A 15,944-nucleotide genomic window follows, 5' to 3' on the forward strand; every position below is an offset into this window, starting at 1 on the left:
TCAGATTCCCCCTCCTTGTTCACCTGCTTCCTGGGGAAGGTTGGGGAAGGTTGAGCAGAGATGGAATCAAGCAGCCCTGAGCATTGGAGTATGAGGCCAGGTTCAGGGTCATCAGGACTCCAGGTAGGGAATACTGAAATATCTGCTTTTTAGCAAGAGATTTGCTGAAGTGATGTGCAGGGGCAAGTCACATATGTAGACAGAGGCTTGTAGCACAACCGCCAAGCTGGGGGAAGGAGCGGCATTCCCTAACCACTGCCCAGGACTCAGACCCCGCCCCCCAAAGTCCCCTCCCACAATACAAGCCTGACTCAGGCTGTGGGAGAGGCAGCCACGGACCCCACAGCCATGAAAAGTCCTTCTCCCAGGAGAAAGCATGGTGCTAGGCTGAGTGTGGACAATCTTTATTAGCAGGTGTTAAAAGTGCAAAATAGTAACAAATCCAGAGGGATGGGAAGGGTCCTTGTGAGGACCCTGTAACCAGGCCAGTAAGGTGGGATCACTTGACTGTGGCTACATTGGACCCAGCACCTTCTAGAAAACAAGCTCCCAGGCAGGAGGGCTCCTCACCGCGTGGGGGAAGGGAGAAGCACCCCGACAGGGGCATGGCTTGTGTTCCACCCCAGGCTGCTTGGTTCCTGCCCACGGCGCACCTAGACAGCTTGGGGTAGGGGTGTTAGGGGGCTGAGCTAAACTTATCCCTCTGCAAACCTAGGCATCTGCCTCAGCTTCCCTCCTCCTAGTTAGTGGTTCAGCCCAACTCAAAGTGAGTGATTCCCATATCATAACAGTATTTTAGCCATTGCATGGGCTGCAGGCTCTTGGAGGCTGCTGGTTTCACTGAGGGCTGGCCCTAGCCAGAAAGACCCTTTCTAGGCCACAGACATCAGCCCGAGATGATGGGCCTTGAGGCTACCATCCCAAACATTCTTTGTCTCCTCCTAAAGGCAGTTGACCCTCAAGATGAGTTACCCCAGCACCCACAATTATGCTGCTCCAAAAGGGTGGCGCAAATAACCAACAAGTCCATTTACCGAGAACCCCGGCTTGGCCTTCAGTCCACAGGGGCCCTCCCTCGGGGGAGAAATCTGGTCTGTTCAGTCTGAGGCCCGACCCTGCAGCAGTGCTGGGCCCCCTAGCCCCTGCTGCCTGTCTCTGACCGGGTCCTCCCCGCCCTCCTGGAGGCCCCACTCCATCCGGGGCAGCTGAGTCCTCACCGGCCAGGGTCCGAGTCAGTTACAGGGCAGCCAGGTGGGATAGGAGGCGTGGGCCCGGGCCAGCAGAGGCTGCACGGGGGTCACGTAGTAACTGATGGTGGTGGCGGGCACCACCCCGTTGGGGATCGCGGGGCAGCGCCAGGCCAGGGCGGCGGCGGCTGCCGGGCCCTGCTCGGCCAGCGCCTGGAGCGCCAGCGCGGCGATGAGGTCCAGCGTCTGGCGGCGCTCGTGGTTCATGAGGCACACGGTGCTCTCGTTGACCACCCGGTGCAGCGTCACCAGGCAGGCGTAGCGGCGCGCCGCGTCGGCCCCGCTGAAGTGGGCCTCGAGGTAGCGCTCCAGCGTGCGCCGCTGCTCTGCCAGGTCGGGGAAGTCGATGAAGAAGCGGGAACACATGTAGCGCTGCAGGGCGCCCACGTCGGTGCTGGGCCGCGGCCGGAAGCCCCGCACCAGCAGGTGGCAGTACTTGAGGAGGCCGCCCCCGCGGATCTCTTCGGGGCTGCGAGTGGCGATGACGCGGTGCCGCAGGTGGTCCAGGGCCTCGGCGAAGTCCCCGTATAGGCTCTCGCCGGTCACCGACGGGTGGAAGGCCTCCGACATGGGCGTGGGCGAGCACTGGCCGAAGAGCAGCAGGGAGTCCAGGAGAATCTGGAACGAGTCGACGCTGAACTCGAACTGACGCCTGACCGAGTCCACGAACTTGAGCTCCACGTTCTTGCCGCTCTTGTTGGACAGCGAGATGAGGCTCCAGCGGTCTGCGTCGGTGCACACTTTCACCAGCTTCTGCACGTAAGCCTCCTTGAGGGTCAGCGGCGTGATCTTGGCCCGGCTCACGCCGGCCGGCAGGAAGTCCAGCAAGCAGGCCAGCACCACCTCCTTGGTCAGCTGGAAGGACGCCTCGCTTCGCAGGTCCACACGGAACACCAGATCCAGGTCCTTGTAACCCAGGCCGCTCTCAGGGTGCAGCACGTGGCTGGCGGCGGAGCCGTGCAGCCGCACGCCGTGCACCCGCAGTCCCTGCTCCTCCAGGCTGCTGCGGACGACCTACAGGGGGGCCGGCGGGAGGGAGAATTGTCAGCGACCTGGGTCCTTGGGGGGGGTGGTCCGCTATGGGTTTGCATGCAATAACCACAGTGACATCAACCACTGTTGACCACTTACCAGCTGGTTTGCCTTTGGAAAGTCATTTCATTCTCTAAACCTGTATTTCCTAATCTGGAGAGTGGCCTCTTGGGAGGAATGACTCAGAACAGCAATAATGATAACACATAGGTGCATGGAATTTACTAAATGCCAGGTCTTGATCTAGGCACTTTATACATTAGGATACAAACTCACACAATTCTTACAGTAACTATGAGGAAGGTACTTTTACTCCCATTCTACAGATGGGGAACTGGAAGGACAGGGGGGCCACGTAGTTTGCCCAAAGTCACACAGCCAGTGAATGCAGAGCTGGGAATTAAGCTCTAGTTCATGTCTCAACCACTACACTATTCCACCTCTCTAAAACTGCAAGTAAAGCAGTTTTGTGCCAGGCCTGACACAAACTGCTCAAATGTGTTGGGAATGTAATTGGCAGTTCACATGCATTACTTCCCTCACCCTCATAATAATCCCAATTTTTATGTATTATTATCCCAATTTACAGGTGGGGGACCTGAGGCACAGAAAAATCATGTCCAAAGTCATAGAGTAGTCAGGCTGAGACCAGAACCCAGGTCAGTTGAATTCTCAAGTCCATGCACGCTCTTTTGATTATGACACACTCGTTTATCTTTACAAGGACCCAGTCAAGCAAATATTAGACTCATTTTTACAGATGAAGAAACTGAGGCTTCTAGTAGTAGAACACTTAAGGTTCAGAGGAGAGACCATTCAGAAATGGCAGGGCTGGAAGTTAAAACCCAGACTCTTTCTGCTCTTGGGCAGGGGGGTGGGTCAAAATCTCAGGAAGCCTTCTGAGCCAAGTAGGAAAGGAAAGTGGAGTTGCTCAGTCATGTCCAACTCTTTGCAACCCCATGGACTGTAGCCTACCAGGCTCCTCCGTCCATGGGATTTTCCCAGGCAAGGGGACTGGAGTGGGTTGCCATTTCCTTCTCCAGGGGATCTTCCCAACTCAGGGATCGAACCTGGGTCTCCCACATTGCAGGCAGATGCTTTACCGTCTGAGCCAGCAGGGAAGTGAGCCAAGTGAAGAATGTAGCAGACCCCATCCGCTGACACAGGAACATGACAGGGAAACCTGTGTCATCTCGAATCTGTTCCTCTAGCAGAGGCATCTCCCTGGGCCTAGCACCAGGGAGGGGAGAAGAGAGGAGCTGGGATCGGACATTGTTTTCTCAGTAGCCCAGAGTACTTCACACACAGAAAGTGACCAGGCAGCATTCCTACCCTGAGCGATTCTGCAACCCCGCCTTGCTGCCAAGTCAGCTTCAGGCCCGGCTGCTCTGCTGGCCTCCCGGGGAATTACTGCAAAGAATGCACCTAAGTGCTGAGGAGGCAAGCTGCAGTGGGGCAATCTGAGGCGGGCGGCTCCCTCCAAGAAGCTTCCTGGAGGAGGACCCTGACTAGGGGAAGGTATTATCCTGGCCATCAGGAGCCTGGGGGGCCAGGCATTGGGCCTTCTCACCAGAACCTATGAGGGGTTAGATCTTTAACATCTCCAGGTTATAGATGGGGAAACTGAGGAGTGAATTACCTACACAGGATCACCCAGGGGTGATTTAGTCACTAAGTCATGTCTGACTCTTGTGACCTCATAGACTGTAACCTGTCAGGCACCTCTGTCCTTGGGATTTTCAGGCAAGAATGCTGGAGTGGGTTGCCATCACCCAGAGGGGCCTTCAGATTCATGTATGGCTGACTTCCAATCCTATCTACTTTCGACCGCATTACTAATCCAGGGTTTGGAAGGAGCAGAGACCAGAAAATAGGGCTCTAATCTGCTCTCCATTTCAGAGTTTCAAAGTGAGAGCAACCCTCCAGTAACTGAAGCCCAGGGCCAGAGTAGCTAGGGAGCAGGAAGGTGGGGCTGGCGGAAACCTTGGCCAGGCAGATAGGGAAGGCTGGAGGTAAGGGACTGTTTTCCCTGTGGGACTATTTTCCCGCACTCTGGCAGCTGTGCCCATGTAGACCAAGGGGAGGACCGGGCCAAAGACCTTGTCCCAAGGACCCTGGCAGAGCTGCAGCACTGACCAGCCCCCTCCCCAAGTCCCATTAGAGCTGACTGAGCCTTACTCAGTGCCAGTTCCTGCTCCAGGCTGATGCCCACCCCAGGGCATGGCATCTGGCCTGGTGAGTAGGTAGGAGTACCCTTGTTAAAACTCCTGCGTCAGGCCATGGGGTTGGCTGTGTCAGCCAGCCAGCGGCTGTTGTCTGGTTCCCAGGTGTGACTGCAGCCAACTTGGCAGGCAGTCCCAGATACTGCCACACCCAAGGACTGCAGGGCAGCTTGGAGCCTCCTGAATCAGACTTTCCAGCCATGGATGGGGCAGTGGCTGCACCCTCCTTGCTCTCGTGCCAAGGCCCTCCCCCAAACCACTCGGCTCCCAGACTGCTGCTGAGACCTGCAGTGAGACCATAGGTGCTGTCAGCCAGCAGGCTTACAAAACTTGAGTCTGGAGCCACCTAAGGCAGGCCCTTTGGCTGCAGCTGGAGAGATCAGAGACTAATTCAATCCTCTGAACCCAGAGAGGGCAGAGGACTTGTTTAGGGTCACACAGTCAATAAGTGGCTGAACTTAAGTCAGTTCTCCCAGAACTGTTTGTGGGTGGGGTGGGGGCCTCCTACAGGAGAGTAGGTTCCTCTAGCCCAGGTACAAGCAGGAATCGTATCTCTAAATGCCAAATTACTGCTGTAGGCAAGGCTTGTGGGGGGCAGAGAGGGAGAAAGTTTCCAATTCTTGAACCATGGGACAACTCAGCACAGGTGAGAAGCCCAAGGTCAACAAACCAGCATCTCCCACCACATACACACAAACAGTACCGCCTGCCCGACTGCCCCCCCCCCCCCCCCCCCCCCCCCCCCGCATACACATACACATCCCAATAGCTTGTGAAGCTGCCAGCTACAAATTCCTGCCAGAAGATGGACTTTCTTCCCTGTGGAGGCATTTGTACAGGCCAGGTAAAGAACCCTTTGGATTCTGGAAGCAGAAGGGGCAACGGAGAGCAGTTCAACCTATCCCCATTGAACAGATAGGGACACTGGGCTTCCCAGGGGCACTACTGGTGAAGAACCCACCTGCCAATGCAGGAGATGTAAGAGACGCAGGTTTGATCCCTGGGTTGGGAAGATTCCCCAGAAAGAGGGCATGGCAACCCCTCCAGTATTCTTGTTTGGAGAATCCCATGGACAGAGGAGCTTGGTGGGCTACAGTCCATAGGGTTCCACAGAGTCAGACTTTGTCTCCCAGTCTCTAAGTCACCAAGTCTCTAAGTCCTCCTCCCCCCACAGCTGGCAGCTCTCTGTTCTGTATATTTCTGACCCTAGTCTAGGAGACATTGTACTATTATCACATTGGAGTCAGCTCCTATTGACGGGCAGCCTTCCCCACCTGGGTGGGAGTAGCTGGAAAGCCAGGGGGCTGGGTCTCAGTCACATCTGTACCCATGGTGTCCTGAACAGGGCTTGGCACAGAGAACATACCAGTAAAGGCAGTTTGGACCATGCTGACAGGGGCAGGGACTTCCCCTTAGGCCACCCCATGTCCCTGCAGAGGAGAACTGCCACACTAGGTTCAAGCCTGAGATAATAGTCCTGGGGATACGGCATTTGGGGCCCCAAGTTTGACCTGACTGTCAAGGAGGAGAAAAACCTCAACTGGTTCCTAATTGCCCCATGACAGCAGGGCAGCCCAGGAATGCCTCGCCACTGATGACTCAACCCTAGGGAATCTGCCCCCACCCCCTCCCATTCCTTGAGAGGGAGGGAGAGGTAATCCCCCAGCAAGCAACCTTCCCCCTCTGTGGAAGCTAAGACAGAAGAGCCAGGGATGGGGGGTGGTCTGCTTTACCTGCCTTGTATGTCTATTTCCCCATCTGATGCCAGGAATATGCAGGAATTGCAGCTAGATTTTCTGGTTTCTTCTAACTGCTAAGACCTACAAATTGAGTCTTGGGAACTTGGGAAGTCTTGGGAAGAAATGGGAAAGCCTTGAACTTGCAGTAACCAGCTCCTGGGAAGACCAAAGATTCTCTGGGTTTGCTTTTCACCTCTAGGAAATCTTACGGAGCTCACGGCCCCTCTTGGGACCTCAGGGTTGTTGAGGGCCAGGTAAGGGGAAGAGGGAATCTGTGAAAGAGGAAAGGAGTTGCCAGAATTCTCTTCTCAGGAGAGAGATGGGGCTTGGGGCCAGAGACTCAACCCTCATTCCCAATCTTGGGAAAGGAAAGAAACAGCTAAACTGGACACCTGATGTTGCTCCCCCAGCACACAGCCATCAGGTGCCTCGTGATTAATTTCTTCCTGCCACACAACCCCAGTTGAGAGGTAGTCCTAGCTGGAATTTCTCAGCTTTCTGGAGGGGGCTCTTGAGCTGTGGGCTGTGGGAGCAGAGAACAGGCAGAATCTGCTCCTAGAATCTAGAGAGAGGTAAAGGATTGAGCATGAGACCTGGGGATGACGATTTGGAGATGAAAAGAACTATCTCAGGCTCAAGCGTGCAAAGCTACCCACCCAGGGCTGCTTGGCATCTCCTGTCCTTGCAGACGGGGCTGTTCTTCCTCCCAGACCAGGTCCCTCCCCACTTCCCGCCCTCTCCAGCCAGGACCTAGGTGAATGGTCCTAGGGCCATCGGGCCTCCTCAAGGGGCTGGGGACGGGAAAGTCAAGTGGGGAAAGAAGATTATGGGGGTAGTAAGATGTGGACTCCCATCAAGGTTGCGCGATTTTTGCCTTGTCCTTCCCCGAGCCTTGTTTTCCTAGCTGTCCAGCAAATCGAACAGACTCCGGGAACCTCCCAGCCACGAGAGCCTCAGGATGGAGACCCCCTGTCCACCGCCCAGTGCCTCTCACCTGCACGATCTCCCGGGGCTGCACGCTCAGCGTGGGGAAGTTGCCGCGCCCGTGAATGGGAATTGGCTCGCTCAGGAGCGCATCCAGCCGCTTCACCTGCGGCCAGCTCAACCCGCTCAGGTGCTGTCCGAGGGAGGCCGATGAGGCCTCCGGGTCAGGGCCGCCGCCTGCCGGGGCGGCCTTAGCCACCGCCGCGGCCGCAGCCGTCCCCACCTGTGCAGCCGCCCGGTCCCGGCTCTCCGTTCCGCTCTCCGACGGCATCATTAGCCCGGCCCCGGGGCCCCGACGGCAGAAACCGGGGGGCGATTAAGGGGAGGAGGGCAGGGAGAGCGGCTGGGCCCCGGACAAAGCGGAGGACGCAGGGACCGGACAGCAGCGACGGCGAGGCAAACCCAGGGCACACCTCCGACGGCGACGACCAACCGACCCTAAAGCTTGTCGCCCGGGGCCCAGCAGATTCTTATAGGCCGCGGGCGACACGCCCATTGGTTCGGACTGCTGTCACCCGCGGGAACCTCCCCGCCTCTCGACGCGCCTGCCATTGGTCAGCAAAGCTTTGCACGTGAATCACTGGTCGCCAGGAGGATTCCGATTGGCTGGATGGCACGCCCCTGCCCGCCCTCCTGCTCCTGCTTAATTCCCTCCTTTGGTCCTTAAAGAACTTCTGTTCGCGGTGATTGGTTCGGGCGGAAGGCAAGTCCTGGATTTAAAGGGACTGCGCCCTCCAGGGGCAGACGAGAAGGAAGTGACCTGTGAAGTTTGTAGCGGAATTGGACCACTAAGGTGTTTTTTTTTTTTTTTTTTGCACTGGAACGAATTTAGAAATCATTGGGCCTGATCCTAGTCATCCACTATTTTCAGAAGCCCAGAGAGATTGCGCCAATTGTTCAACTTCATACAGTGCTCCTCCTGCTCTCAGGCAATCTTCCGGAGTTGAGAAAAGGTGACAAACTTCTATACGAGGTAGATACTTTGTAATGTACTCTCCTGAGTACACCTCTACCTGGCTAGCGTTAATGTTTGGTTTGTGCTCCTGCTCAGTCGCTTCAGTCGTGTCCGACTCTTTGCGACTCTATGGACTGTAGCCCAGGCTCCTCCGTCCATGTGACTCTCCAGGCAAGATATTCAATGGAGTGGGTTTCCATGCCCTCCGCCAGGGGATCTTCCGAACCCAGGGATCGAACCAATGTATCCCGTGTCTCCTGATTTGTAGGCTGGAAGCCTACCTGAGCCACCTGGGAAGCCCCATGTTTTGGTTTAGGGATGGGGAAACCTGCTCAGAGAAGGGGCTTGACTGCCTCAAGGTCACACAGCAAGTGAGACAGGCCCTGGTGTTGAACCTGTATTAGAGAGTCTGTGAGCACCTGCTCTTTCCACTACACTTGCGCAGACTCACGGCCTTCACAGGGCTGGAGGTTAGAGGGAAGCTGGAACTGGAGTGTTGGTCTTCTGGCAGCAGCTTCCTGGGCAGCAGGTGGAAATCCTTCCTGCCAGCCTCTTAGCTTCTCAGGTCCTGTGTGTCCTTGGGCAAGTCCCCAAATCTCTCTAAATCAGTTTCCTCATCTGCTCCAGAGAAAGGGCTCAATAAATATTTTTTAAAGATTTGGTTTGGTTATTTATAGTTGGCAAAACATATTCATATGTTCTATTGAAATAATACATTTACATGTTTTTCTCTCCCACTTTACAGAACCTAGTGGGATGAGGCTTATTGTTATCATGTTTAATCTTTTCTTATTTTAAATATAGGTGCTGGTGGCAAAATTCTAGAAATTGAGTCTGATTCATCTCTGCAATATTCTCTCTTTTTAAAAAATACTTATTTATTTGGCTGTGGCATGTGGAATCTTTAGTTGCAGCATATAGGATCTAGTTGCCCAACCAGAGATCGAACCCAGGCCTTCTGCATTGGGAGTGCAGAATATTAGCCACTGGATCACCAGGGAAATCCTTGCAGTATTCTCTTTTAAATTAAACATCATTCTTCTAGCAATTCTTTAAATATAATTCTCCTAACACCCCCATTCTCTAAGGTAGGCTGGGCAGGAGCAATGTGTCCAATGAACAGAGAAACCAAGACCTAGAAATAGTAAATGACATTCCAAGGTCACCAGGTTACCTCAGACGGATGTAGGACTAGATCCCAGGAACCTGACTCAGACTAGATCACCTGTTTCCTCTATCTGGAGGCCTGTGCAAGCAAGATCCTGCCCTTGTCCCTTCTCTCCATCTTGTCTGGGTTCAGGGTGGGAATCTGCTATTTGCTCCACTCACTGGCTTTGTGACTTGGGGCAAGTCTCATGCATGCACTATCCTCAGCTCAGTTGCTTGCTATTTTATTTTACCTTCTCTTGAAAGATAAGAAATATATAAGAAACATTCTTCAGCTGAACCCAGAGTCTCCAAACCCTTGACCTATCCCTTCCATGTCCCAGCAGAGGGAGGAAAAGAAGGGAAAGTAACATTTACTGGGTAACCTACTATGCACAGATATTTTATACACATGACCTCTAATTCCTAAAAATACATCTCAAGATGTGGCATCATTATCATCAACCAACAGATGAAGAACCTAAGATTTAGAAAGGTCAAGTGACATGCCTAAGGTCATACAACTCTAATGGGCAGTGTGAGACTTGAATCCAGGTCTCCTGATTCCAAAGTCCTCTTGCCCAACTGCTCTTCTTAGAAGAGTTGGCACAGATCACAGTCATGCTTGGCACAGCCCTGGTACCACCCTCAGGATCCATTCATCCACTTATTTATTCATTCATCAACCAACACTGACATATTAAGCACCTACTGTGTACCAGGTGTTGAGCTAGATCCCTGCCATTCTCAAACTGTAGTAAGACCATAGTCAAGTAAGTAAATAAATAAGACATTTCTAATAGTGTTAAGGAGAGAATAGAGCAGGGCAATGGGAGGGAGAGCAATCATATGTGTGAGTGTGAAAAAGTTACAGTTTTCAAGAGAGGGAAGAGAACCAGAGAGATTCATATACATTGTTAGATGGTGCAATTGTGGAAAGCCTCCCTAAGGAAGTGATTTTTCCGTTGTGTCTACGGGAACCACTTTGGCCCAATCTCCCCATGCTTGTTTGTCCCTGGACAGCTAGGGCAGCAGAGACGGGGCCAAGCCACATATTCTTAGAACTCTGAAGACTTGAGCTGACAGGTTCTTTGACAATCATTTTGTTTACTCTCTTCCCACTTTGTAGATGTGGAAACTGCGGTCCAGAAAGCAGAAAGGATTTACCCCAAGGAGACTGGCGAGGGCTGGAACTACTCACGATAGGGCCTTGTGAGAGTGGGCTGATGCTGCACCCACTCCTTACCCTGGAATTAAGTTCTCTAAAGAAGGAAAGTTAAGAGGTCTCTTTTCCTCTCCCCTTCTTTCTGTCTGGGCTAGGAGGAGCAATTGGCAGATTCAGGGGCTGTGAGTCACCCTTTTGTTGACACCTCCATTTCCAAAGCTAATTGGTCCAATGTTTGACCAATCACAGGACCTCAACGTCAGTGCTGGGATGGGGGTGTGACTTGGGGATGTAGGAAGAGGAGAGAGAAGAGGCAAGAGAGCAGGGGTAATCTCATAGGGTTTCATTTTCACCAAGATCAACTTTTGATTGTTCCAACGAATGGAGGGGAATGATGGCTAAAGTACATCCTGAAGAGTCCAACTGTCTTTCAAGTTTTATATATAAGCCTTTCCCCCCTCATACAAATTTCCTGCCTTAATCCTGACTTCAACTGATTTTACAAGGGAACTTACTCTATATGATAATTGAGTCATAGTGACACACATAAGTCACTTTTCCTATCTGGGCCTCAGTTTCCTATTCTGTGAAATGGGAGAGAAATAGGAGTCAGGCTCTTCCACTCACACCTTCTATGATCTGAGATGGTGGGAAAGGAGAAGGGGTCCTGGGAGAGTCTTGGTCCCTACATTAGCCCCTCCTCAGCTCTGAGACCCAAGACAGGAACATCCTGGGATCCACCCACATTACAGAGCACCCCATGCCTAAAACCACACCAGGCACTTTCTGCACAGCTCATTCAATTTTCAGAACATAATCTTTTGATTTAGGAGTGATCTCTTGCTTTGCATGAGAGAAAACTGAGGCTCAGAGAAGCTGATTAACTTGAGTACGACTCCCATGAGAGGGGGTGGGCAAGAAGGGCTTCATATTGAGGTTTGGCTGAATCCCAAGCCCATGCGCTACCCAGGGCCCTGCCTCTGAGGATGACTTGGTTTGTTCAGTGACACACAGATGACCCTCCCCTATGAAGAACACCCATTCCCTCCTCCCATGGTTCTTGTCCTCCACCCTGCCTCAGCCCCTCATGGCCAGGATAATTTCCCAGACCTTGTTATTACTCATAATTGTGCCCCTACCCTGTGTAATTTCATTATCAAGTATCCCATCCTCCTGACACCACCTCCTGTCTTTTCTGCTCACTCCCTCTGGCACTCGACTCCATCGCTTCCAGACCCGCCAGGACCTTCAGTCCACTGACCTTCCCACCTTCTCCCCTACTGCTCCTCGTCTCCCTCATGTCCTGGCTTTCCTCCTTCACCAGCTTAGATTCCATGGACCGTCATTATAATGACTTCCTTGCATACGCCCTCAACCCCCTTGCTCCTTTTGTATTAAATTGCACTCACCTGGCAAAACCACACCCTGGTTAATCCAAAACCACAACCCTGCACTTGCACCCACACAGCTGACAGAAGTTGGAGAAAGACATACAGCCATGATGATTGGTTTCACTTTAATGTCACCCCCGCCCTCTTCCAGGGGCCCCTTAGCACTGTCTTACCATGTGACCTAGCATATGACCTAGTCTGGTCACTCTGTCACAGTCCTATAGACAAGTTCTTTCTCTTTTTTTTAAAAAGCAGAATAATTTATTTATTTGGTTGCACTGGGTCTTAGCTGTGGTGGGTGGGCTCAGTAGTTGTGACACGTGGGCTTAGTTTCCCCTGATCTTAGTCCCCTGACCAAGGCTTGAATCCGTATCCCCTGCATTGCAAAGTAAGATTCTTAACCACTGGACCATCAGGCAAGTCCCCCTATAAACAATGTCTTACTTCTCCTCAGTCCCTGATAGCTCTTCCCCCAAACCCTCCCTCAGCTCTTAACCTTGCTTCCTAGTCATTGAGAAAATAGAAGTGATCAAAGGACACTTTTCACAAACTCTCAACACCCCTTCTGCCCAATCCCTGAATCTGCCGCATTTTGTCCCTCCTGCTACTTCAGATGTTCATCCATTTGCTCTTCTCTGTGCTTTCCCTCCACTCACACACCAGATTCCCTGTCTCTCACCCACTCAAGGACTTCACTTGGGCCATTTCCCCCCTCTCCTGGATCATTCCAATCAGCACTGAAACATAACTTCTTGCATCTCAAAAAAAACCCACAACAAAACCATGAAGTCTCTCTTGGCCTCACATCTGCCTCCTCTCTACCCCATTTCTCTACACAGATCTTCCTTGATTTACGAAGGAGTTACATTCCATAAACCCATGGTAATCTGAAAATATTCTAAGTTGAAAATACATTTAATACATGTAATCTACTAAACATCATAGCTTAGCCTAGCCTACATTAAATGTGCTCAGAACACTAGCATTAGCCTGCAGTTAGGCAAAAGCATCTAATACAAAGCCTATTTAATAATTGAATATCTCATGTAATTGTTTAAAAATTTTTTTTGGCTGCTCTGTGTACAGTATGTAGAATCTTAGTTCCCTAACCAAGGATCGAACCCATACACCCTGCATTGGAGGTGCAGAGTCTTAACCACTGCACTGCCAGGGAAGTCTCCTATCTCGTGTAATTTATTGAATCCTGTGCTTAAAGTGAAAGAGTGGTTTAAGTGTATGGGTTGTTTCCCCTCAATGTGATGTGATAGCGAGGTTCACTGGGGGCTGCAGCTTGTTGCCACTTGAGATGCATCATGAGAGAGTATTGTACTGAATATCACTAGCCTGGGAGAAGATCAAAATTCATAGTACATTTCCTACGGAGTGAGTATTGCTTTTGTACCACTGGAAAGTTGAAAAGGTGGCTCAGAGGGTAAAGCGTCTGCCTGCAATGCGGGAGACCTGGGTTCAATCCCTTGGTCAGGAAGATCCTCTGGAGAAGGAAAAGGCAACCCACTTCAGTACTCTTGCCTGGAAAATCCCATGGACAAAGAAGCCTGGTAGTCTACAGTCCATGGGGTCGCAAAGAGTCAGACACGACTGATTGACTTCACTTTCACTTTCAGAGTTGAAAACTTGTAAGTTGAGCTATTATAAGTCGAACCATTATAAATCGAACCACTATAAGTAGAGCGCTATCTATATAGTAAAACTCCTTGAAAATGTTCATACTTGCTGCCATCACTTGTTCAGTTCTCTTTTGAACACACTTCAGTCAGGCTTTTGTTCCTACCACTAGACCAAAACTGCTTTTGTCGAGGTCATCTGTCACCTCCACACTGGTAAATCCAGTCATCAATTTTTTTCAAAAATAGCTTTATCAAGATATAATTCACCTAACATATTCTCACATATAAAGGCTCTAGGCACTCGGGCTTAGTAGTTGTGGTGCCTGGGTTTTAGTTGCTCTGCAGCATGTGGAATCTTCCCGGACCAGCTGTTGAACCTGTGTCCCTTGCATTGACAGGCAGATTCTTAACCACTGGGCCACCCGGGAAGTCCTGTCAATTCTTAATCCTCATATTTTCCTAGATCTGTAAATTGCATGTGACACAGCTGGCCATTCCCTCCTCTTTGAAATACTTTCTTCACTTGGCTTTTAAGAGATCTTACTGTCCCGAGTTTTCTATTTCACTGAGTACTGTTTGTGGTTTCCTCATCCCCTCAACCACTAAACAGTGAAGTGCCCAGGACTCATTCCCTGGTCCTCTTAGCTTTTCTGTCTACACTCACTCCCTTGGTGAACTCATTCAGTTTCATACTTTAAATACCATCTCTGTGCTGGTAAGTCCCAGGTTTATACATTCCAGCCCAGAGCTCTCTTCTGACCTCTATACCCATTTGTTTAATTTTACATAACATTTCTCCATGTCTCTTTATGTTCCTCAAATTTTGCACGTCAAAAACTGAATTCTTGAGCTGAATTGCTCCTCCCACAACAAATGGCAACTTCCAGTTCTTGGGCTGAGCATCTGAAGCCATTTCGTATTCTTTTTTTTCCTCTCCCACTCCACATCGAATGTGTCAGCAAGTCCTGTGGGCTCTACCTTCAAAATATGGGTCAGACTCTGACCCCATCTTGCCCCTCACCCAGCTAGCTGCCAGCTCCGTGGCCATCGCCCCCGCTCCTGGATTATTGGAGCCTCCCTGCCGGCCCCTCCTGCCATTGCACTTGTTGCTGAGAGTGTGGTTTCAACGCAGCAGCCAGAGTGATCTTTTTCAAACAGAAGTCAGATCATGTGTTTTAATGCCTCCATCTCACTTGGAGTAAAAGCCAGAGTCCTTCCACTCCGCACAAGGCTCCATGGGATACCCCACCCCATCTCCTCCCCCTCTGCCCTCCATCATCTGTTGCGGGTACACTGATCTTCTCGAAGCCAGCGCTCTCCTACCTCAGAGCCTTTGTGATTGCTTTCATCTGCCCGACACATTTGTTCCCTCTTAGCCACATGGCTTCTTCCCAGTTCTTCCAGGTCTTTTTCTCCGTGAGGCCTAACTACCCAATTAGAATGGCAACCTTGGGACTTGCCTGGTGGTCCAGTGGTTAATAATCTGCCTGCCAATGCAGGCGACATGGGGTTCAATCCTTGGTTGTGAAGATCCCACTGTGATGAGACGTTCTTGCACTGCAACTAGAGAGTGGCCCCCGCCACGCCACACTAGAGAAAGCCCAGGTGCGGCAGTGAAGGCCCAGTGCAGCCAAAAATAAATAAATTTTTTTAAAAACTTAAAAAATAATAAATGGCAACCTCCCCTCCCCACCCTCTCCTCTGTTTTATTGTTTCCATAGCACCCAGCACCATCTACACATCATGCTGTCTGTTTACCTATCTATTTGTTGCCTCTTTGTCTGTTGGAACAGAATCGACAGGAGGGCAGAGAGTTTGTTTTCTAGGTATCCCAACTCCTGGAGAAGGAACTGGCAACCCACTCCAGTGTTCTTTCCTGGAGAATCCCATGGACGGAGGAGCCTGGTGAGCTACAGTCCGTGGGGTCACAGAGAGTCAGTCCATGGGGTCGCAAAGAGTCAGACATGACTGAGCGACTTCACTTTTTTTTTTCCAACTCCTGGAGTCTATAAATATTCATGAGACAAATGAGGGATGACTGAGGGAAGGAGGAAACAGCACTATTCTAGAACCAGGACGTGGTGCAGTGTGGCTTCAGGCAGATCTCTGCGGGGTGGGGGGGCTGCGAATGGAGTCCTCCTCAAGGTCATGGAAAATCGGTTTATGTTTTCCAGCCAAGGAAGCCTGGTGTCAGAGAAACCAAAAGCTTGAGTTCCAGTTCCAGCGTGGCCTCTTATTGGCTGTGTACCCTGGACACAAACCACTCCCTTTCGCTGAGCCTCAGTTTTCTCATCCGCTCAGTTCAGTCCAGTTCAGTTGCTCAGTTACGTCTGACTCTTTGCAACCCTGTGGACTGCAGCATGCCAGGCCTTCCTGTCTATCACCAGCTTGCTCAAACTCATGTTCATCAAGTCGGTGATGCCACCCAACCATCT

At 51.4% G+C, this 15,944-nt stretch overlaps 1 protein-coding gene across 1 annotated transcript; it reads right to left on the reverse strand.

Annotated features, from left to right (window-relative positions):
* Positions 1 to 388: 388 nt before the first annotated feature.
* Positions 389 to 7,724, reverse strand: TENT5B (terminal nucleotidyltransferase 5B). The gene is made up of 2 exons (XM_020909169.2): positions 7,235 to 7,724; positions 389 to 2,261 (listed from the first exon to the last, which is right to left on the reverse strand). The coding sequence occupies exons 1-2, from the start codon at positions 7,496 to 7,498 to the stop codon at positions 1,233 to 1,235; spliced, it is 1,293 nt and encodes a 430-aa protein (XP_020764828.1). The 5' UTR covers positions 7,499 to 7,724; the 3' UTR covers positions 389 to 1,232.
* Positions 7,725 to 15,944: the final 8,220 nt, after the last annotated feature.

Source organism: Odocoileus virginianus, chromosome 30 (genome assembly GCF_023699985.2).
Source record: "Odocoileus virginianus isolate 20LAN1187 ecotype Illinois chromosome 30, Ovbor_1.2, whole genome shotgun sequence".
In the NCBI taxonomy this organism is placed as follows: Eukaryota; Metazoa; Chordata; class Mammalia; order Artiodactyla; family Cervidae; genus Odocoileus; species Odocoileus virginianus.